Source organism: Myotis yumanensis, unplaced genomic scaffold (assembly GCF_028538775.1).
Source record: "Myotis yumanensis isolate MYYU_CA2020_CCGP unplaced genomic scaffold, mMyoYum1.0.hap1 SCAF_2, whole genome shotgun sequence".
NCBI lineage: Eukaryota > Metazoa > Chordata > Mammalia > Chiroptera > Vespertilionidae > Myotis > Myotis yumanensis.
The window spans coordinates 161,366,804-161,390,768 of record NW_027223753.1 but is presented as its reverse complement, the minus strand read 5'-3'; the positions used below and the strand labels follow the sequence as shown (position 1 = coordinate 161,390,768).

At 46.1% G+C, this 23,965-nt stretch overlaps 1 protein-coding gene across 26 annotated transcripts in view; it reads right to left on the bottom strand.

The window, feature by feature from the left end:
• KALRN (kalirin RhoGEF kinase) overlaps positions 1-23,965 on the bottom strand; it is a 635,703-nt gene that overhangs the window by 436,412 nt on the left and 175,326 nt on the right. For all 26 annotated transcript variants that reach the window (XM_070406353.1, XM_070406356.1, XM_070406366.1 and 23 more), the window contains exons 2-3: positions 9,251-9,325; positions 1,908-2,022 (exon numbers count right to left, since the gene is read on the bottom strand). In XM_070406353.1, coding sequence (XP_070262454.1) covers positions 1,908-2,022; positions 9,251-9,325 — 190 coding nt within the window. The remainder of the gene's footprint in view (positions 1-1,907; positions 2,023-9,250; positions 9,326-23,965) is intronic.

The window sequence follows — 23,965 nt, the reverse complement described above, 5'->3', positions numbered from 1 at the left end:
TGAGCATGCATTAGCTGCAGAGATGTGATAAACATACCAAAAAGGAAAAAAAATGAAACCTTCATGTCACCAGGGATCCCAATTTCTTCTTGCTCTAAAAGAACTGAGAGTCCATTATGGGTGCCCATGAAAACTTTTCCTGTAAATTGATTTAGAAAATGCCTGGTTTTATGCCTGTTCGTGTACCAGGGAAAGGTGCTTTTAAGACTGCTTAGCCCCTAGATGGCTAAATTACCTAGATCAATCACAGGTTATTTAGCCTATCTCCTTACCCAAGACAGACTGGAATACTTCTGAATAAAGACCTGTACAAAAGAAGTCTCATATTCTATTCTTCAGCTCAAAGTCTTACGTACAAAGTTTAGAAGTTTTTCTTTGAATATTATCCAAATCCTTTTTGTTGGAGCATAAGGCCTTTCGTCATTTTTCTAGTCTCCAGTGACTATCATAAAGGAAAAAAGTAGACACTATTCAATGTCTATTTGTTCACTGCCTTCTTCTTGGAGCTCTTCAGGGCTTCTCATTCTATTCAACATCCTTCCAAGCATTTGATGACTGCTCTTAAATCCCCTTTACCACCTGCCCATCACCATCCACCAGTGCCTTTACATCTGCCTCCCCTGTGGTTCTTTCAAATGTAGTGCTTGCCTCGCCTGACACCTGCTTCAAGAACTTAATCAGCATGTTCAAGAAGTAGCCAGGGCTGTCCAGCAAAGGCAGTGCTGAATATATAGCTCCTCTCTGTAACTGACTAATTCTCCTATAAAATGCAGACACAAGATGAAGATTCTGAAAGCCCTGGGCACTAATTCTTATTTGCCACACAAACACTGGCCAGGCTCCAGCCCTACTAGGAGACAGAGAACAGAGTTCTCATCTCTGTGAGGGTGCAGACAGCCCTGGGGCACCAGTCAGGAGGACCTAGTCCTGGGCCCAGCTCTGCCACTGACACCCATACGCAACTTTCTCCCACCTCGACCCTGCTTCCTAAGCAGACCACAGCACCCATTCGCCTGGATTACTCCCGGGGCTCTTCTGGCTCTCACATTCTATGGTTCTCTGATTAGGCAGAGACTTCTCCTCTCCCTCCTTAAAAGACATGGACCACTACACATATATACATATACCATGCTCTTGGCATGTGTCCCTCCACCAACCTCTACGGCCAGCACCACCTAGAAACACTCAGAAACCAGGGGTTCTCAATCTGTTTATTTTATTATCATTGTCCTTACCCCCAATAAAACTTTCTATACTTTTTTTCCTTAATCATCCACCCAATGAAATTTTAATAATTCAAATATATGATATATCTGTTTACATGCTGTATGTAGAGCTGTGCTTAATGCATAAAGGAGCAAGCTTTTTGCTGCCCCCGGCACCAATCCCCCTTGGTGGTGCTACTACCTCCCTTGAAAATGTATGACCTAGGTTGAGCTGAAGGCTGCCTCTTGAGTGATACAAGTGGAGTTATTTGACCCAAACTCCAAAAGCCAAAAACATATTCACAAGCCACAGGTTTTAAAAATAATCCAATACACAAGCCAGAGTGTAATCAGTCAGAGTTCCCATTTCCCCAAAGTAAACAGCAGGGCCCCCAGCTCAACCTCCCCAGGCCACGCTCCCCGGTTCCAGATGCAGTCCTGGTCCTCTGAGCCTGGGACCTTCACCTCTGCCCGCAGATCTCTCTTCCAGCTCCCACTCCGCTCACAGGAATCCCAGAAGTAACAATGGGACTGATGGGAAGGAGACGAACAATGGCTGATGATGTTCCAAGAATAATTAGAATCCACTACGAGGGCAGAAACACCCCTGGCCTCTGCCAGGGGTGGAGGCTCATTCCAACTCCCTGGCATCAGCCCAGATGCCCTCCACCGTCCCCTGCAGGACATGCCCCTTCACCTTACCTTGGCACGCTGGCCAAATAGGTCACGAGTTTCCGAAGGTCTTCCTGTCTTATTCTGTCATGATTGCTGCGGGCAGGGAAGGTCAGGATGGGTCCACCTCGTTTATCCCGGCCCCCTGCAGGGAGGGAGAGGGGTGAGTATGAGAAAACCAGCCAGAAAGCGTGCTGCAGAGGGAAAGAGTTCCATCTGCATGCTGGATGAAACAGGCAGGAGCATGGTGCCCACAGAAACCTGGTCGCCTCGGACAGGGGCATGGGATTTGGCTGCGGTAACACGTGTGACCTTGGGCGAGTCTTCTGACTTCTCTGATGCCTCACCTGCAAAATGCAGATGAAAATAAAAATGACCACATTACAGGGCTGCTGGAAGGATGGATGAGGGCATGTGGGAAAGCACTTTGAGAAATAAAGCTCTTTACAAATGTGAAATAATAGTGAAGGCGGTGTAACTATTCTTATTGAGAAAGCAAGCCCTTGACAGTCTTTGGAAATTTAAGCTTCAATGTACTTCTCCTCACAGTGCTCTGTGAGGTGGGAGTGTCGGGATTAACTGACTACCATGGTGAGAGCCCCTGAAGCATCCAGCCGGCATCACTGCTGGGAGGATTTAGATTCATAGAAAAGACATTGTTTTCTACCCAGTCCAGGATCCGCCCCGCCTGCCTACCTGAGGTGCCACCTGGCCCTCCTGCTGGAGAAGCACATGAATCTTTATAGAAACAAGGATCCTCAAGGTCTTAATCGCTACATATGCACTGCACGCACTACGATTACAAATGCTTTCTAAATATCACGTTTTTTAGAAAGCTGGAAGGAGTACACTGAAATGATGAGCATTGCTGTTATTAGAAGGCCGGGATTTGACATGATTGCCTTTTCTTTCCTCTCTTTTCCAAGCTTCCTACTCACTATTTACTCTATGATTTTAAAATTTATTTAAACATTTTAAATTCATTGAGGGGTGGTATGATTAGGAAGCAGGGCCAAGTTTCTCAGGAGAGCTAGATGAGGACAAAGCTAAGGTGCAGCAACCATGACTTCACAGGTACCGACTACCACACAAAGAAAACCTCTGTGCCCTGATCACAGACCCCCACCCACATGCTTGTCAGGCAGCCTCTCACACCCTCCAGAGCTGGGCCCACAGGGAATCTAATGTAAGAGGGAGGGGAGGTGGGCATGCCCATGGCCCTCCCCCTGTCCCCAGGGAAAGAAGCTGAAAGCTTGACCCTTGGAAAAAGGATCTCTTGCAAGCAAAGGTAGAGCCCAAGTGTGAGTGCATGAATGTTTCCCTGTGACTGTGGGGTCCTGAAGTCACACAGGCAGAGGGGAGGCTCGACAAACAAACCCCAACCCCTTCCAGAACAGAGGAGATGAGGAGGCTGCAAGGAGAAAAGGATCACATAAGATCAGGGCCATTGAGAAACTTGCTCTGATGAAAAACTGTCTCAGCACTGCCCCCTCCCCCTGCCCCACACCAGGGCAGACCTGAGTAGATATACCAGAGCTGAATCCAGGCCCTCAGCTCCAGACCTGCCATATCACACACCCTCGTTCTTTGTACAAATAACCACCCTCAGCTTATCTGCCTTGGAAGAGTCCCCAGCTCCCAGCTGCCTTTCAGGTAAAGGAAAGGAAGCAGAAGGACTGAATGGAAGGTTTCCTGAGAGCCAGGAGGTCCCCACACGCTCCACCTTCCCCTCCAGCTTCGACCTCACTCAAAGGGTTTTCACTCAGGTGGTGCTTTAACGGCAACTGTTGCCTTCCTTCCTGACTGCCATGGACAGCTTAAGAGAAGAGCCATGGGAACAAGGGAGCCAAGGCTGGTCTGGTTGGCAAAGGCTAGCTAAGCAGTTCGGAGGGCTGTTGGCAGTGTCCTCCCCAAGCCAGAGCCAGTTCTGTCCTTGGAGACAGAAGTTTCACAAAATCATGGCTGGGAAAGGGTCCAGATGGCAGGGGAGGGGAGTGAGGGGAGAAAGCCTGAGGCAGTGCAATCCCCTCCCTTCAGGAAGCATAGATAAGGAGTGAGGAGGGGGCAGCAGGATCAAGCCAGATATTTTTCAGAAAGGAGAGGACCTTCCAAGATTATAGGAAGAAGAGGAGGAATAAGCCCAGAAGAAGAGAATCACTATGCTGGCAAGAATGGGACAAGGGATGGAGCAAGGTCTCACTCAGAGCAGGTACCAGGGAGGCTAAGGTTCCTGCAGCAGGTGAATAGAATGCAAAGAGGGAGGAGGAAACAGGAAAGTAGGGAGAGGGAGGGGCTCAGCCTGCATGGGGAACACAGTTCTTTAAGTGAAATAGGAGATAAGATCACCTGCCAAGGGTCAGGGAGGCTTGAGGTGTGGGGAGAGAGGTGGAATAGGCCACCGTTGGAAGTGTCCCAGAGAATGAAGACTGGGTGTGATATAGGCTTAAGGGAAGGTGGCAGGGTATGGAGGCATAGTGAGGGCTCTGCTGAAAGGTCTGGCCATGGTGCCCATGCCAGGCTCTAACATGAGCCAAGGCAGAGTGGAGCCAATGCCTGGAGTGAGTGGAGCAGGGACCACTGAGGGTAGAAAACATCCTGCTGGATTATGAGCTCCCAGGGAAGAGGGAACAGCATGCTTTGTTCATCTGCTATCCATATTCTCCCAACTGACAGAGGATTGTCAGAAAGGGTCAAAGGTAAGAGCTGAAGGCCACAGGCAGATATGTGAAGAGTCAAGGTCTTGGATGTGCATGGCCATGGTAGGGAGGTGGAGGGCTTTGCTGCCAAGGAGGCTGAGCAACCACAGAGCTATAGAATTTGATCGATAACTGACATGGGTGCTAAAGTTACAGACAGGGAAGGCAGGGATGAAAATTGAGAACCCCTCCTGAAGTCAGTGTGCATTAGGGCAGTGGGCCCTAGAGGGCGGCAGGCCAAAGTGGCCACGTTTTGAAAAGGTGATGGAGATGGTGTCAGGAACTTCCAAAGCACCGTTCCCTTGCTTATCAAGTACTTGCTGTCTGTCTACTTGTGCAAGGCTTTGGCGATAGAAGCTTCAGGATAGGTATGTAGAGAATAAAGAGGGAAAGGTTTCTCTGATGTTCTAGAGACGGCACTGACCCCCCTCCACTGAGGCAGGGCCAGTCAGGGCTGCGGAGGAGGCGCGGCGGGAGCAGGGAGAGTTAAGGCTTCCCTGACCCAGGTGGAGGGGAATGGTGCTTATGTTTTTCGGGGGTGGGGTGGTGTCAGGCTCCACTCAGGGCAAGCAGATCAGGGTAGTTTTAGGGGAAGGCAAGAAAAGTACATCTAAAGAATCATACTAAAGTTTGGTCTAATAACTTTAATTCCGCAAGATGCTCATGGACATCATAATAATTGTAAGGGAAGGAGGTTGTTCTGCAGTGTGGGAAATGTTCTCATGTGCTCCATGGATGTGTGCTTTAATAAGCATGGCAGATTTCTAAGAGCGGGGCTGCAGTATGCAGTATTTCCCAAACTTATCTGAGTGTGGAACCCGGTTTTCTCTTTTGAGGATCACTGTTGTTTCATGGAACACATTTTGAGAGAGACAGCCCTAGAGCACAAAAGACCGTGCCACAGCAGCACAGGTTCCCTGGGAACCATGGCTGAGAGGGACATCAGGAGGTGGGAAAGAGGAGAGTGTGAGTGCACAGGAAGATAACAGGGGTGCAATGGACCCTGCACAAGAAGGCTGGATAAAAGGGATAGTAGGTACTGTGAGTGGGAGGCATAACACACAAAGGAAGCCAGAGAGAGGGCCAAGGGGGAGGCTGTGAATGACGGAGCAGGATGGGGCCTGCCTGGTACAAAAAGGCTCCATGAGGCAGTCCCAGATCCCGTCACACACGTGCACACGCCCACGTGCAGAAGCTGCTGGGCTGCACTGGATTATTCTAAATGTGCGTTCCCATGGCAGCACGGCATTCCTGTACCCTGGCCCTGCCGGGGGGCACAGCATGGGAGGGCGGGCACAATCAACAGTTTTGTTTCTCTGCTCACCGCCTGCCTGCAGTCCTTTCTTCTCAGAAAGAAATACAACTGTTGCCCTGTGTTATCTAATCCTGGGTTTCTTTAATTTGTCTTATTTTGTGTTTTGTCTTCTAAAAGCTCAGGATACAAGGAGCTTTTTTATTTGTTTTTGTTTTTTAGATGCAGGCAATCATCTCCCTGGGGCTCCCAGCATCCTTCCCAGGCACGGAAGGACAATGGTCCCTAAGCCCAGGGGCATGAATAAGACTTACCTCAGGCTGCTTCACCGACATGGGCACATGGGCATGAGCTGTACAGAGCCTTGGTCCTGCTCTGGGAAGCATCTACCTGCCTCATGCCTGACTAGCTGCCTTTCTGGCACCTTGCTTATGGGTGCTCCTTTAGCACCCATACTTGGGCAGCTCTTCTCTAGGGCTGGCTGGGCCCTGCCCCAGAGGTCCAGGTGAATTACAGGAGAAAAATAAACCATGAATAATCAAGCAAGAGTTGCATGTCAAAGTGTACCATGTCCACATTCATATACCCCGAACTGATGTGGAACAAAATGGGGCTCAAAGACTATGCATTAAAGCCAGGAAGGCCTCCTGGAGGAGACAACGTGGGAACTGACTTGGAAAGAAGAAGAGAGGATCAGACTAGAAGAAGGTATGGGGAAGGCACTCCAGGTAGAGGAAGCACCAGGCATGAGAGAATGGGAGGACTAGGAGGATACCCAGGGGACAAGGACGACATCAGGTTGAATAGGCTCAGGCCATAAAGAAGAGGAAAAGATCCAATCGGGCTCCCCAGAGGGTTGTGGGCCATGTCCTGGAAGGCCAGATGATGGGCAGCAGCAGAAATTAGAGGCAAGTACTGCCCAGTGGCCTCTAGGACTTCTACTCAAGATCTTCCCTCATGCTCAGCAAGCACTCAGATGCAAGTTTGCAAAGGCTTTGGAGGTTGCCTTACCCCTGTCTCCACTCTGACTAAAATTGTTGCCATGTGATTCTGCCAAGGGATCAGCCTGTGTTTCACTCAACAGCTTCAGGGACAGGGGCTCACTACCCAACAGACAGATAAGCACCTAACACTGATGGGACAGGCAGCTTCCTGGTAACGCTCCTCTAACAGCAACAACAATAATGAAATCCTAGTAGTAGTAGTAGTAGTAGTAGTAGTAGTAATAGTACTAATGATAGTAATACGGAATGCACATAGTAGCGTGCAAAGGCTTCCATACTCACATCTCATACTCTGTCCTCACCTCCCACCCCGACACTCTGAATCACTGGACTTACTTCTTCCCTCTGGTCAGGTGGGAGACACCAGCTGCTTGGTTACCCTCCCGCTCCCTTCCTTCCCTCCCTTCTGGCAGTGACCCGTCAGCCAGGCCAGCACTGCCTGTGCAGGGGATCCCTGCACGGTGGGACAGTGCTGGCTCTTTCCCTGTGATTCTGCTGCCACTCCTTGTAGATGACCAGGATGATCCAGAAGCAAAGTCAGTCCACAAGGCTTAAGCACTTGAGCAGGTTTCTTTAAATGTGATCCTGGGCTCTTCACTTTGCCATCCCCCAACCATGCCAGAGATTCTGATCCAGGAGGCATGCATGAAGCCCTAGAACTGGCACCCAGAGTGGTGCTGGTGCACCTTAGGGTTTGGCTTCAATTACATCAGGAGTCGCCACACTTTTTCTTAAAGGGCCAGATAGTAAATATATTAGGCTTATGGCCCTCTATCTCTGCTGGAACTATTTCTCACTAGACTTGTCCCCAAACATACCAGGCCCTAATCCCTGGGAACTGTGAATGTTACCTTATTTGGAAAAAGAATCTTTGCAGATGTGATTAAGTTAAGAAACCTGCGATGGGAAGATTATCCTGGATTATCAGAGTGGGCCCTAAATGCAATCACAGGTTTCCTCACTGGGAGGCAGAGGGAGGTATGACATAGACAGAATTGCAGAAGGCACTGTGAACACGGAGACAGAGATGGGAATGATGCACCCACAAGCCAAAGAATGCTGACAGCCACCAGAGCTGAAGAGGCAAGAAACAAACTCTCCCCTCGAGCTCTGGAGGTAGCATAGCCCTGCCGATACCCTGATTTCAGCCCAGTAAATGGCTTCTGGACTTCTGGCCTCCATAACTGTGAAAGAATAAATAAATTTCTGTTATTGTAAGCCATCCAGTTTCTGGCAACTTGTTATAGTAGCAAAAGAAAATGAATGCACTGCCTAAACACATTCACATGGCTGCATTCCAATAAAAGTTTATTTACAAAAAAAAAACCAGGTGGTTGGCCTACAGGCTATAGTTTGCTGACCCCTGAATTAGACTTTAAAAGGCCCAGGTGCACAAGATGGGTTGGAGAGAGATGCCAGAATTAAATATTTGGAAGTCACTATTCAGAAAAATAAATAAATAGATGCAAACACTCACTTGAGTTCCCTTTGCCAGGAAGGAGAGATAAGAAGGAGACAGATAAAAAGGATATAGAGCTCAGTGGATTGAGCGTCATCCCATGGACCAAGAGGTCCCAGGTTCAATTCCCAGTCAGGGCACATGCCCAGGGTTGCGGGCTCAATCCCCATTAGGGGATGCACAGGAGGTAGCTGATAGATGTGTCTCTCTCATCTCTCTCTCTCTCTCTCTCTCTCTCTGTCCCCTTCCACTCTCTCTAAAAATAAATAAAACACTTTTTTTAAAAAAGGAGACAGAGCCCTGACCGGTTTGGCTCAGTGGATAGAGCGTCGGCCTGCAGACTGAAGGGTCCCAGGTTCGATTCTGGTCAAGGGCATGTACCTTGGTTGCGGGCACATCCCCAGTAGGGGGTGTGCAGGAGGCAGCTGATCGATGTTTCTCTCTCATTGATATTTCTAACTCTCTATCCCTCTCCCTTCCTCTCTGTAAAATATCAATAAGATATATATATTTTTTAAAAAAAAGGAGACAGAAGATTTTTATATCCTGTCCACGACCCATTCAGAGATGAACCAAATAAAACCTCTGGGAATTATGACGTGGACAGACCCCTCCAGTTGGAGCCTCTCTCTGAGGGGCTTCAGTGGCTCCTGTGGGCCCGATGGGCCTGGGAGCATGAACAGGGTGAGGTGTATGTGTTTGGGGTAGGGTGTGAGGTGGGGGGCACCCACCTGCAGTTATAAGCATCCTCCAGAACACCCAGCTGGGACCAGAGCTCCCCCTTCTCTTTCTGCCTCCCTCTGTAGAGAGGAAGCAGCTGCTCCCAGCATCCATTCCATCTGCACTTCTCTCCCACTAACCCACAAAGAAGCGAGTGCCACACACACACACACACACACACACACACACACACACACAGCTTCTCTGGGTCCATTGCAGAGAAAAGTTCCACAGACACTCACCGGAAACGAAGGCCACTTTTTCCTTTAGGATGGGAAGGACATCAGAAGCTTTCAAACCATCATTCCGAAAAGAACCTGTGGGACAACAAGACAGAAGGAATCAGGGTGAAAGAGGCCAGGTGACGGAGTCCCTGGGCCCCACCCTCAGCCTCCCAGCCACACCATGGGCCAGAAAGTCATGTCTTGTTCAGGCCCTAGAGCCCGGCCCAATGGAACAGGAGAGGGTGCACTTCTTGTACCAGCCCAGTGTCTGGTACACAGAAAACACTCAGCAAATATCTACTGAACAGAGTCATTAATATCAAGAGGAACCACAATGCCTTAAATAATTCTCTTTGCCTTTCCTCTATGTGGCACAGCAACTGGGAGTCTTCATTCTTTGAACAGAGAAAGGAAACCACAAAAAAATGCCCACATGGAAATCGAAGTTGAATGTGATACCCTTCTCCATGCCTCTCTCCCTCCCCTTCAAAGTGGCCATCGCCAGCCCTCAATAAGCAGGGGGTGGAAGACACCAATTTCCTGGGAAGAAAAATGTATTCCCTTCTTCAGCAATTCTTTCTCCGCTTACATCCTGCTTCTCTGTTGAAAAGTCCTTTCTGGGGTCTAGTTGAGTTCCTGTTAGGGGGTTGTAGGGAGAGGCATGGGGCTCACACTGAATGGAAGATAACCATGTGCCTAGGGAAACAGTAGCCTCAGGAGGCAAAGGACAACCCAGCCAGGGGTGATATGCAGGGGAAGGCAGGAACCAGCTTCCACACACACCCAAAACCCCAGGTCAACCCGCGGTGCCACTGTCATTAAGCCTGAGTACCCCAGAAGGAATTTCCGGGAAAGCCAGCCCACATCCAGGTCTCAGCTGTGTGTCACCAGAGGGGACATGGCACAGAGGGATCCCGGAAGAGAGGCAGCTCTGTGTGAGCTCAGTGAGACAGAACCAGAGCCCACGGACACCCCCTCATGCCTTTTTGCTCCTGGCTTACTCTCCTGCAGTGGAAATATAACAATCTACAGAGGAAGAAATGTGCTGGGCAGGACAGTCCCACTCAGGGCTGTCTGAACCCCTAAACGCTGACAAGTTCAAGAGATCCAAAAATGTCGGGGATTTTGACAACAACAGGGATTAAGATCACCGGCCCAGGGAAGGGAAATGAGCCCGCTGCACACTCAACCAAAGAACAGATGTGATATATCCCCCGAATGCCAGTTGCCTGGTCAGATGGCATACCCTAATCCAAAACAAAGTTCCTATGTGTCTCTGACAATTTCAACTATTTCTTCTTGTTCATTTTTCACTAAATGAAGACAGTGAGCCTTTTCATTTATCAGTTGCCTTTCTTTACAAGTTGGCCTATGGAGTTACCTGATGCTGAGTAACCCACTGCAAGGCTCACTTTAAGAAACCACAGGCAATAGAAAAAAATAACACCATAAAATTCTAAGCCTTGTTTTGTACTTTCTACCCTTAGTTCCTATAGATCTTTATGCTCTGATTTTATCTTTCAACACAGAAAAGCTATTAAACCTCACTAGTAGGAACCAATTGGGGTAAATTATTATAGAAAAAACAAATAGATATGCAGGTTGGTTTGTTTTTACCCTCATGCAATGAGGAGAAGTTCCAGCTTCCTTGGTGAGGAAGCATTTTATCGGGCTTCTTCAACTAGACAAGGGTCATCTTTAATTAATACATGAATTGTTTGTGTAAAAGGATGCTTCTGCATCAAAATAGCGTATTTTCATACAGGAAATGTTTTTCTATACATCCGTTTTAAAACATTCTCCTCTACATCAACAGACACACTATTCATTTCTATACAACAATGATTTTCAACTGATATGCCGCAAGAATTTTTAAAACATGCGATACCTGACTAGTCAGGGGCACTGACCTCTTTTCTCTTAGATTGTAAAATAAAAAAATGACAGGTAACACAACAATAGGCATCTGGGGTGAATGAATCAAAATTATACCAACTTTTTGTTGAATCAGCAAAAAAATACATTTTTTTGGTGTGCCCCAGAATTTTAGTAATTAGTTTATGTGTGCCATGAAATGAAAGGGTTGAAAATCGCTGATAAACAAAGAAATTTAATATAAAAATCTAAACTTCAGCCTTGTCTTCTTCCAAATTATTTACAAGTTCAAAATTAGTAAGGCCCCAATTAATGAGATTTTACAGTATAACAAGAATCCACATAACCCTCTAAACTCCTGTCTTATTTTTCCACTGCTCTTCCTCTCCTCCCCTACTGTGTTAAAATATACAAGAGAACTCTAATTCCACACAGCCCCAGGCCTTAAGGAAGAGTTCTGAATTTGCTGGAACAGAAGCAAAAGGTTCCCCATCCTACTACTTCCTCGTTTCCACCCATGGAAAAGGAGAGGGAGCTCCAAATCTCATCTTCACACCCCACTCATCATGCCCATCACTTCCTTCTCCCCTCCAGGCTCCAGGACCCTAGAGAAGGGAGCAGCTTGCAATCCTGGGCTCTACTACATGTCAGTATCTTGGGATGGGCTGGTCTAAGGTTCCTAGGGCTTCCTCTTTCCTGGCCAGAGTCCTCCCCATCCAGCTCAGACCATTGCTGTACTATCTGCCAGGCTGTACCACCATAAGAAACCCTAAAATGTCCAAATTTACAAAATCCTTAATTAGGGGATGATCATTTCCAGCAACAATAACAAGATTTTTCATATTACAAAAGGAGTTGCTCCGGGGTCTCTTTAAATAAAAGCTGCCTGAGTGGTTTAAATTAGTTTTTCATTTGCCAGAATTGAATTACAAATACCTTTTCAACAATATATGTATTAGGTAAGGCCAAGTAGAGCTAAATTAATTAGCCCAGCAGCTCAGAAGTTGGTGACCTCACATAGAAAACCTATTTGCACTGGCTGAAGATCCTACATATCAATTCCCCCAGGGCCACTGTAAAACCAGCTGTCAGAATCTGTAATAAAGGGGAAGTTCATTGAATGCTGACTCAAACAGGACCAATCAAAGAGCGACATGTTTTCACTATCAGGTACACGTCTGGGCAGACTTCTAGTAAATGGTCAATAAATATTTGATGAAATAATAAATAAGTGAATGAATTGTTAACCCTTCCTAAAGTGACTTGCACAAGGTCAATGGCCTCATCCGTCACACCAAGCGCTGGTGATCTGAACAGATGATCTCCAGAGTACCACTCAGCACTGAGACTTTCCAAATCTCTTCTTCATATTCATTAGCCTTTAACATCCTCAGATGATCAGATCAATATGCTTTGAAAGGAAGTACTGGGAACAAATTCCCTAATGAGATTCAGTGTACTTTCTGAAGATAAAACAACTCTTCCCTAGCCTCCCAGCCCGTTCTTCCCCAGGAATCAGGTTAGGGATTGTGATGCTCAAGGTACAAGTTACCAAAATGGGAGACTGGTGATGGAAGACATTCTGTGAGGCAGACCTGAACCGCGATTGCAACTTCTGATATAAGGTATGTTTGCTAGCACAGATTATAAATTCTAGACCAACCATACACCAGCTTCCCCTTTAAATAAAAGCCTGTTGAAACAGTAGGCCCCTTGCTACCCCTAAAGAAAGCCTGAAAAGAAATATAAGCCCCTAACCCCTTGGTGTTACTGTAAGGGCACCCTCATGGACCTGACCCAATGTGAGGATTGTGTTTTCTCTTAAGGACAAAGGCATGCTCCGCCGGCGTTCAGCGCCAATCCCACACCATTCATGTCCTGCTGCTGGCAGAATTACCAGCCTGCTGTTCCCGTTAATTAGCCAAGTTGAAATGCTCTGCATCTATTGGGGAAGTAAAGATTGCTACTGCCATCGCCCCAGGATCTCCAGCATGGGTCTTCTCCCAGCCCCACTTCTGCCTACGCCTCGCTCCAAGTGTGTTACGCTTACATTGCTGCTGCTTGTTCCTCTTCACATTGTCCTCTCACCATTCTCCATGCCACACAATGCCAGTCATGCTCACTCTGGCTCCCAGCCTCTCTGTGGCCGCATGCACAACAGCAGGACTGGTGTCACAGTCCCTGTCCATGGTTTTGTGGCTCTGGGATGGCAGTGGGTCCCCAGGACAGCTGGGTGCCTTGTGCTCCATGCTAACTTCCTCCAGAAAGCAATCCCAATTTCAACAAGTGAAGAAGCAAACAACTGAAGGTGGGGCATGTGGAAGTACAAGCTGCCAGGACACCCATGGCTTGCTCTTTACTTCCTTTGGTTTTCAGTCACACTCCCTTACTTTGCACTTACTTAGAAGTTACTGTGTAAGTGTTCTAACGTTGCTTCAAGTGAGCCTGAACCCCGTTCCACCACTGAGATGGTGAATTCCCCAATGCTCAGGTCTCTGCCTCCTTTTCCCACTCTGTCCTTGTGGTGTCCAGCATGGAGCCCCCACCAAAGTAGCGCTGAAATACTGACTGGTCTGCCGCAAGGAAGAAACCTGGCTTACAGTGGAGAGAAGTCCAAGAGCCCGACAGGCCAAACCTTGGTTTGGACCCAATTCGGACAGTTTTCTATTCTATTTCTATTCATTCTTTCACCAATTCCTTATTAAGCACTAGGCCTCCTGTTAGGCTTTGGTGATACTAAAACAAATAAGGGATAGACCCTGCTCTCCAGGGGACTTGCAGGCAGAGACAGACAGGTATGTAGAAAGGATAAGGAGCTATTATCAGAGATTGGGCATCACCCGCAGGTGAGTCCTACAGCCTTTCCACTCAAAGTAATAAGCATCACCGGCCAGCGAGAACCTTGCTAGAAATGCAGAATCTCTGCCCGGCTCAGGTGGGTCAGTGGTTGAGCATCAACCTATGAACCGAGAGGTCACGATTCAATTCCCGGTCAGGGCACATGCCAGGTTTCCGGCTTCATCCCCAGTAGGCGGTGTGCAGGAGGCAGCCAATCAATGATTCCCTCATCATCATTGATATTTCTATCTCTCTCTCCCTCTCCCTTCCTCTCTGAAATCAATAAGAATATATTTTTAAGAGAAATGCAGAGTCTCAGGCCCCGCCCACAACCTGCCAACTCAGGAAACTGTATTTTAATAAGAAACCCAGATGATTCACATCCACTTTACCTTTGGGGAAGTGCTATACACTGAAGTACATTTTTCTATTCCAGAGTGGCCTCAGAGACAGAGATAGATAAAAGGATCCTTTAGCCTCATCTAAACAGAACCTCTAAAGTCTGATCTTGTGCTGTTTATCACCCCTCCCATCTCCTCCATGGGAATCCCAGAGAGTCAGCCATTACCCTGTAGCCCATCGCTCAGATTCAGCTCCAGAATAAAAATGCTATTCAGAAGATAGACAACCTCCCCTTCCAGGGTACTGAGACTGGACCATGTCTTGCTTTTGTTTGTTTGTTTGGGGGTCGGGGGCGGGGGGGGCAAGTAGAAATGTTTTTGAATAATACCTGTCCAAACTGCTCAGAATTTGGGTAGCTTCATCCACTCTTTCATGCATTGAACATTTTCATTTCATAACAAATCTCTCCCGTTATTCCAACCCTCAGACCCGTTTTCCTCACTGCTCTCAGTACCGTAGTACTGTCACTGATCACTTGTATAGATCAAGATGCCATCTCTGAGCTGGCCCTGGAGGACAGAGGAGCTAGTTGGTTTATGCCTCTTTGTCACACCTGCACTCTCACCCACAGGTACAAAGCCCCGGATGGGGGAAATACTGAAAGTGAAAGAGAGGAAGGAGAGGTGTCCCCACCACTGGGAGCTCTGCATGAGAACGCATTGCTCATGTCAGGCAATTCTCTCCTCAGAGGGGAGACCCAATTTCTGGCCTCTGAGAGTCTCCAACCTAATAAAATACATAGCACCCATTTCCTCAACACCAGGAAGCTACCAGACTCTGTATATGACACAACTTAAGAAAATAAGATTCTAACAAACACTCTCCATCCTGCTCTCAATCTGGCTGCCCTGTATCTTCTACATCCTAATTGCTGGTGCCATCATCCGCTGACTTACCAAAACAGAAACCTGGGCGGCATCCTAGATTCCTCCACTCCTACATCCCAAATATCAATTCAGTTGTTTGGTTCTGTTGGTTCTGCCCCTTAAAACTCTAACCCACCATTTCCTCTGTGCAGGTTCCCTGACCTCTGGTCAAGTTGAGATGTCCCTGGCTGTTCCTTGTACTCCATCACTCCTGAAAGGCATTTCAGTGTTTCCATTCCACTCCCCATTAACTAATCCTGACACCTTGAGGGTAGGACCACATCTGGCCCCTTGTTCTACCCAAGCACCCAGCGCAGTGCCGGTCACATGCAAAGGGTTCAGGGAACACTGAACTGAACCTGAGCATGCACAGACCCTAGGAAGATGGGAGTAAGGATGATAGTTAGAGGTGAATCAATAGGGCTGCTTCCCCAAGGAAGTGGTCTTTGAACTGGATTGTGAATAAAGGAAGGACCATGGAATGGTGCTCTGGTGGGGAGCAATGCATGCCAAGGCAGAGAGGAAGGGGCCAGTGAGCCGGGTGCCAGAGATGGAGAGAGCTTACTGGCTGAACAGAAAAGCAGACTTAGGAAGTAACAGAAAGGAGGGCATGGGGGTGATCTCACTCTGATCCTGACCTCTTAGTAGGGTGGGCACTGAGGAAGGTAACAGCAAAGATGTGGTTGCAAGTGCCTTTGGAAACTCAGAGTGCCAGGAGCAAGGGCCAGAGCTGGTGGAATGTGGTCCCAGAGCAAGGCTATGACTCCAGGCAGAGGTGGACCAAGCAGGCTCTGACCCCAACCTGCACATCACATCCTGCTCTGTCTTCAAGGAGACAGAGAACAGGACACGAGGCTCCTGCTGAGCTGGATGCTGGAATACAGGGCAAGGGCACTGGATCTTTGTCTCTTTTTATCTTCTCCCTAAGTCAGGAGGAAGCTTTGCTGTGAGGTACCTCTTGGGAGGCTTCCAGGCTAGTAGCAGGCAGGAAGTTCATGTAAGATCCCCACGAAGATGCAATGCAGAACTAAATAATAGAGGAAAGACACTGAAGATCCCTTCTCATAAGGACTAGATGGGCAAAGCCCCTGGGAGGAGACACTGTCAGTGCAGCTGGAGATGGGAGGGAACCTATCAGTGGGTAGAGGTGATGATCTTCATTCCCCTCTCTCCTTCCCCCTTTTTTATAATAACACAAGAAAAGGAAAGAGAGGTGACAAGAATGAAAGGAAAACAGTAAGAGCAGGAGAGAAAGAACACACACACACACACACACACACATAGATGAAGGTTAATGTCTCCTGTTTACAGACACTAATGAGCTATTGAGGAAACTGCCTGTTGAAAAACTCCAGTGACTATAAACATGTCCCTTGGAGCTCTCGTTAAAACAACTACTACTAAGATAGGACATGTAAGCTAAGAGAAAGGAATAAATCCAGCAGAAAAAGAGACTGGGCAGCTTTGTGTCAGCAACACAGCATACAGCCCAGTAAGGAGAACCACTTGCTTCTCCCCAACGTGGGGATCCATCCGCCCACCGTGAGGCCAACTCCCACATCTGTCTCTCACCACAGACACCGCAAATGTCAACCCAACCCTGGCAGCGTCCTCCTTCCTGGAGTGAGCTGCAGTGTGGAGGAGAGACACACCCCGAGGAGCAGAGTTCTCTGCCCGGACACTGGGCCAGGGGACTTCTAAGAGAAGGAAATTTATGAGCCTCAGCTACCTGATTTCAATGCACAGGGGGAGGGGAAAAACAAACAAACAAGGGCTCCTCTTTGGCAAATGCTAACTACTAAGCCTTTCTAAGCAAAGTGACAGGTCTCATGCAATGTGAGGCAGTAGCCAGGGACTTGAGATGACAGCCAGATTGGACAGTCTTTACTCTAGAGAGAAGCAATGTCTTTCTTCTCTCGGTTCTGACATGCATCTGAACATCACTGTTCACAGTGACTGTTTTCTGCCTTGCGCTATAGTGAGCTGTGCACCTTCCCCAGGGAGCCTTCCCTAAGCCCTTCCCCACCCCCAGTTGTATGTCACATGGCAGGTACATTACTGCTGTGCCACCTCCCCTGCTGCACCTGGACCCCTCTCTAGACTCTATGCTCCCAAGGGCAGGGACTGGGTGCTTACCTCCACATCTCCAGTGCCTGCAGACAGCTGGTGCGTAATGAGTGACCCAAGGACTGACTCTTCCTCATCAGTGCCATGGTGCCTTCCACAAAAAGGAGCTTAATAACAGCTGTGCCTCTTTTTCCCCTGCCCCCTCCCTGTGCCCACTTCTACCCACCCCCCTCCATCTTTCTCTCACACTCCCCTGTGAACTCTAATTGAGGCCAATTTCAATATTAACTTTCTGAAGTCAATATTAGATATATTGTTAATGGGCTACTTTTGAAGAGCAGAAATATGTAACACTTACCATTGTTAAATTAGCTCCATTAAAGATCACTAATAATTAGCACTTTACACATGTGGCTAACACCTCTCTAAGCCCAGCTAATGAGCAAACCGTTTCTGTTTATTCTTCACAACATTTAATATTAGCTCGAGTTGAGACCTCAGCTGCAATACACACAGGCTCACTCATCCTCCCTCCCTCCTCTGAAAAGCTGACATCATTCGGTGTACCCTAGACACAAGAAAATAGCCACTTCAGAAGTAATTATATGTGCCCATCACATCTTTTTTAAACTGATTCTGTGCTAACTGATCCGGTTATTTAAAGTGCTCATGAATGGTGGTGATGGTGAAAGATTTATTGTCTTTTTGTTATGCTGAGCATTATTCTTAGATGGGTCCTCAAAGTAACACAGAACATTAGCCAGTGATGAATTAGTCGGTGACGAATATGAATCAGCTTTGAACATTAGCTGTATATTTGCTTTTGTAACATATTTAGAGAGAATGAAGAGGCAGTCAGAGGCAGAAGGCATGTGCTGAGGAGACATAAGAGTCTCACTCCTTGGGACCCTCACTCTCAGTTCCCTGCCCTCTTCCCCAGGTGCCCATCAAAAGCATTTTAATTTTAATTAATGTTAATTTAATCGGGGTATAATGACTTTAGTTCAAGATGAAACTGTGGATGTGAAAAGCCAGCTTTGTCCCTCTCATTATGAAAGGCACTCTGGCAGGCATCCAAACATAAAATGGCCAGCACCTCCCAATGCTTCCCCCCTCCCCATTTCCCATGGCCTGAAATGCAAGTGTAGGTGGCATACAGCACCAATGGGGGCCGACTACAGAGCTCAGAGCAGGAGACCCTCAGAGGCAGCTCCTGGAGCAGTCTCTCTCACCCCAGCACAGAGCTCTCCCTGCTCTACTCCATGCTTTCTGATTCCACAGCTGTGCCATTCCTGCCCTCGCCTCACTACCATGCCCATCAGTGGAAGCAATGCCACAGCGACATACCAGGCTCAGGCCCACCACAAACAGGGAACTGTGAGGGCCAAAGTAATAACAAAGATTGCAGAACTGTAACCCTACAGATGAGAAGGGCCACACCTAAAGGTCATATTACTGAATAAACTTTAGGAAACCAAAGCACCTTATCCCCTTCAGAGACATGTGTGCCGCTGTCCTTGGTCCTGAGTAGCTGTGTAGTCACTACTTGGAGTGGCTGCTGTCCAGCTTGTCCCAGGATATGTGAACCAAATGAGAAAGACCAAGATAAAACAGACATTAAGATATATCAGGGAGAGAAACAAATGTGAAGAAGTATTGAAAAGACATAGACATGGAGGGGAGCAACGCATGCCAAGGCAGAGAGGAAGGGGCCAGTGAGCCAGATGCCAGAGATGGAAAGAGCTTACTGGCTGAACAGAAAAGCAGACTTAGGAAGTAACAGAAAGGAGGGCATGGGGTGATCTCACTCTGATCCTGACTTCTTAATAGGGTGGGCTCTGAGGAAGGTAACAGCAAAGATGTGGTTGCAAGTGCCTTTGGAAACTCAGAGAAGGATTCTAGTTTCAAAAGATACTCGGATTATATGTGGTATTGTTATTCCTTCTTTCTGATTTGACAATTACTGTAGAGAATAAAAGTACTTGTTCTGGTATTGTTTTCAAGAAACTGCAATAACTAAGAAAGAAAGGTCTGTGAACATCACACACACACACACACACACACACACACACACACCTCTGCCATGGAAATGAGACAGCATGAACTCCAATACCATGTTTAGGTTTCTGCATAAACTGCTTGACTATATCTGAGGTGGATGAGTTGGTCTAGAGTTTTAAGCAATTTTTAAATCTCTCCTTAAATTATTACCTTGGTTATCTAAACATTTCCCCATTCAGTTCAATAAATATTTATTGAGCACCAATGTGTCAGACAAAGTTTCAGTCCCTGTGGGTACAATGTTAAAAAAAAATGCAGAATTTTTTACCTAAAGTGACATTTTGTTTAGGGGGAGAATGAGATACATCAACATGTAATTTTAATATCATCTAAGTAACATAATGATAGAGGTACATACATACAAGAAAATCTCAAAGGGATAATAAAACTTGAGCTCCAAAAAAGTATCTAAAAAGTGAAAGAGCAATAACTACAGAAGAAGCAAATGATTAGAGTTTCCTCAGCAAGGTCCTGGACTGGAAAGGATGTTGGTAAATATTGGGGTCTCACCAGCTGGTTTAGGAGAACACAGAAGAGTAGCTAAGACAAGGAATTTTCCTCCCCTGACTCAGACCCTCTCCAGAGTAACACAGAGATGAGTTAATATTTGCCAGAGAGAAGTAACGAAGTTCCCCTGTGGGCATAGCATAACCAAGAGCCAGCATAAACTAGGAAATAACCAAGATCAGGAGAGAGTCTGAGTCATCAAATCAGAAAGAAGGAATAACAATACCACATATAATCTGAGTATCTTTTGAAACTAGAATCCTTCTCCAGAATTATGGAAAACAAGAAGCTGGGAGGGTTGCCTAGGTAACCCTCAACACTGCTCACCAGAGGACATACTAAGCCACACATTACAGGACCACCAGTGAGCCGAGCAGGCTTCCTAACCCTGCCTCAAAAATGTGTGTCATTGGGGAAGGCCATGGACCTCATAAAACTGCATGCAAATTATTGCATGTATGTCCATATGCATTCTTTTTCTGATAAGAGAATCTGTGTAATCCTAGTTTTCATCACATTTTCAAAGGGATTGATGGCTCCCAAAATGGTTGAGAGCCCCTGGTCTAAAACAAAGTCAAAATGAGACCCTCTCATTTGTCTCAAGTTCTAACCACTAGATCAGTGATAGCGAACCTATGACACGTGTGTCAGAGGTAACACATGAACTCATTTTCTTGGTTGATTTTTCTTTGTTAAATGGAATTTAAATATATAAAATAAATATCAAAAATATAAGTCTTTGTTTTACTATGGTTGCAAATATCAAAAAATTTCTATATGTGACACGGCACCAGAGTTAAGTTAGGGTTTTTCAAAATGCTGGCACGCCGAGCTCAAAAGGTTTGCCATCACTGCACTAGATCCTATCACCCAGCATCTGCCTCACTCACGGCCCAGTTTCTAACATTCATGGTTTAGCTGGGACCCAATACTTTGATGGGGCTAGTACAGAAAGTAACTAGAGAAGAGAAATGATTTAGATGCCTTAGCTTGGATAACGGGAATCTGAGGCAGATGGTGGAAGATGAAGGCTGTGTACAGGATCCTATGCTCTAAGGATAAACTTAACCAGAGGTGGTTCTGTTCTCTCTCATTGTGGTGTTCCTGAGGACCAGGAGAACTGAGGTTAAATGTGAAATGAGTTTTATAGAGGCCATCCATGGCAGTACCTTTCCTGGAAGTCTTCCAACCTCTAGCCCCTGCCAGCAGAGGAATGACTCTTCTGGATCCATGAGAGCTATGATCAGGGTGAGAGCCAGCCAAATGGGTCTGCAAATTTATTTCAAAAGATCCTTGGAAGCTGGTTCATGGCAGAATAAGAAGGGGGTTCTCAAGTATTCCTAGTCAGGCAGCCACAGCTGGGCAAGCCTGGCCACTATTTTCTCAAAAAGCCATTTTCTGCATGAGATGGCAAGCTCTCCCTGGGCAGGCACATCCTGAGAGACAGCCCTGAGTAAGCACTTAATAGCTGTGTGCCCTTGGACAACTTACTTAACCTCTCTGAGTATTTGTTGCCTCATAGAAGATAACAACACCTACTTCACAGGTGGTGATCAAAGGAGAAAATCTATTTGAAGGCATCAGACACATAGCTGATGCTGAGTTAACATAACGCTCCTTCCTCTTCCCTCTTCACCTTGGCAGTCTTAGCATAGGGCATGGCAAATAGATGCTCAATGGTAAGTGATTATGTCAATGAACAAGTGAGTGAATAAATGAGTAAGAGAATGGAGTAAATTCAGAAAACAACAACTAAAAACTGCCTCCTCACCTTCCCACTACATACCAGTAAGCCACGCTGCTCACAATCACCTGTGTGGTTCCTCTGACTTTTATTGTTTCTCTCCCCTACCCAATCTGGGCTGTTTGGCAAGCACTCCAACCACTCCTGTACCCCTAGCCAGGTTCCCCAGATGCAGACCAGCTACTGAGTGAGCTGACTGAGCACTAGCATCCTCCTTCTGTGTCCAGAGGGCTATGATCACGGGCACCCCTCCCACACTGATCACTATGTGCTGGTGGTGCCTGGAGCTAGCAGGTCTTATTCCTTCTTCCCTGGCTCCTCTCCCCCGACCCTGCTCTTACTAGTATGTGGCTGGGTTCCAGACAAAGGTGGGTTCCAGGTCCAGATGGTGTTTCTGAGAAGTACCCCTACTGAAAATGCATCTGATAATAGTGCCACAAGCTGAGATGAGGCAGCCCCAACATCTACCTGTCGACAACACCTTCAGAGTCCCAAGCAGAGCCCCAGCTGCCTGTAGGGAGAAAGAACAAGAGGCCTAAGGAGAGTCTGTGCCTGTTGGCCTTGAGCTGTTAGGCCATTGTGAAGAGGGAGTTCACAGAGGAAGAAAGGCTAAAGAGGTTGCAGAGCTAGGTGTATAGGCACAGGCGAGTGGCAACGAATGCAGACTAGGGTGAGTCTGCACCAAACAATGAGGGGCCCCAGGCTGCTGAAATTCTCTGTTCCATGCTCTCTAAAAGTATTTTCTCATTAATTCTCCAATACTTGGAATTTGAGCAGTAATTTGAGCAGAACACTTACAGGAGGAGGTCCTCTGGGATCTTTTCCAGCTCCTTAAAGACACAGGGACCTTGCCATCCAGGGATGAGTGTGTATGTGTACTCACAACACAGTTGATATGCTACAGACTAGAATAATGTTAAGGTAAGAGTAAAGATGTTTACTATGGCTCTACTATACTGCAAAATCACACCAAACCTAAATGTTCAACCACAGGGGAATGGCAAAAAAATCCATGGTAGAGCCACTCTACCCAGCCATTGAATATGACACTGTACAAGAATAATTAATGCCATGGAAAATTTTATGGTACATTGTGAAGTAGGAAAAACAGATTACAAAACAACATGCAAAACCTTATTCTATATATATATATATATATATATATATATATATATATATATTGGAGTGTGTGTATAAAAACCACATACCTACATGTTCACAGTGGTTGCCTCTGGAAAATGAGATTTTGGCTGATGTTGTTAATGTTTCTTTAATGTTTTTCACAATCTAATTTTTCTTATTTATTCTTGAAATAATTGGAGAAGAGCAAATTCCCTCCTTTGTATATTGATCTTTCATAAACAGGATCATTGCATAACATTCATGCACTTTAAAAATTTAATAATTATGTTAATATAATATGATACCATCTGCAAACAGCATTTTAAAAGCAAACTTATTTAAAGTTTAGGACAACTGTGTTACGCAGCTGTTCACTCTGTGATGTGATTCCATGGCAAATGAAAAATGGCTACCATTCATCACACATAAAATCGACTTACAGCTAAAGGTACTGAAGTCCCAAAAAACTGTAAAAAGAAAATTAATTTTTCATTAAATGTCATTTAAAGATTTGCCATGTATGCAAATGGGGTTTATCTCAGGAATGCGAGACATTAAAGAAGATTCAAATAAAACAAAAATTCAAATAAAATCAATGTCACTGGATTAAAACAACTAAATATTATGGCAGATATCTGTTGAATTCATCTTGGAGTACCTATCATGTGCCAAAGGGATCATAAACTAGACTTCCATTTGGAGGAATTAATGAATGAAAGTGACTAAATATTTTCTTGGAAATAAGGATGAATAATGGATTGGGCCTGCCCTTCCAGATATTAAAAATTTTTTAACTACAATTATTAAAAGGTAGAATAAACACAAGAATTAACATACAAATGAATGGAGCCTGATTTACAGACCTAATACAGACCTGCCATATTTAAGAATCTAATAATATGATAAGGGAAGAATCTAAAACAATGGGGAAAACACATTTATTCAATAAATGGCACTGGAAAAATTGACTATTTGAAAAGAAAAATCAAGTTAATCCTCACAACTTCATACCATACACCAAAATAAATTTGAGCCAGACTAGAAACCCAATCTTAAAAATGACATTAAAAAAAAAACACTTTGAGAGAAAATATGGATGAGTATTTAGCTGATCCACAAATGAGAAAAAGCTCTCTAGGCATGAACACATTGAAAGAAATTGAGAAGAAAAATACTGATGGTTTTGTCCGTGGAAAATTGTAAACTACACATCAAAGTGTAAACAAAATTTAGAATATAAATGACAAGCTG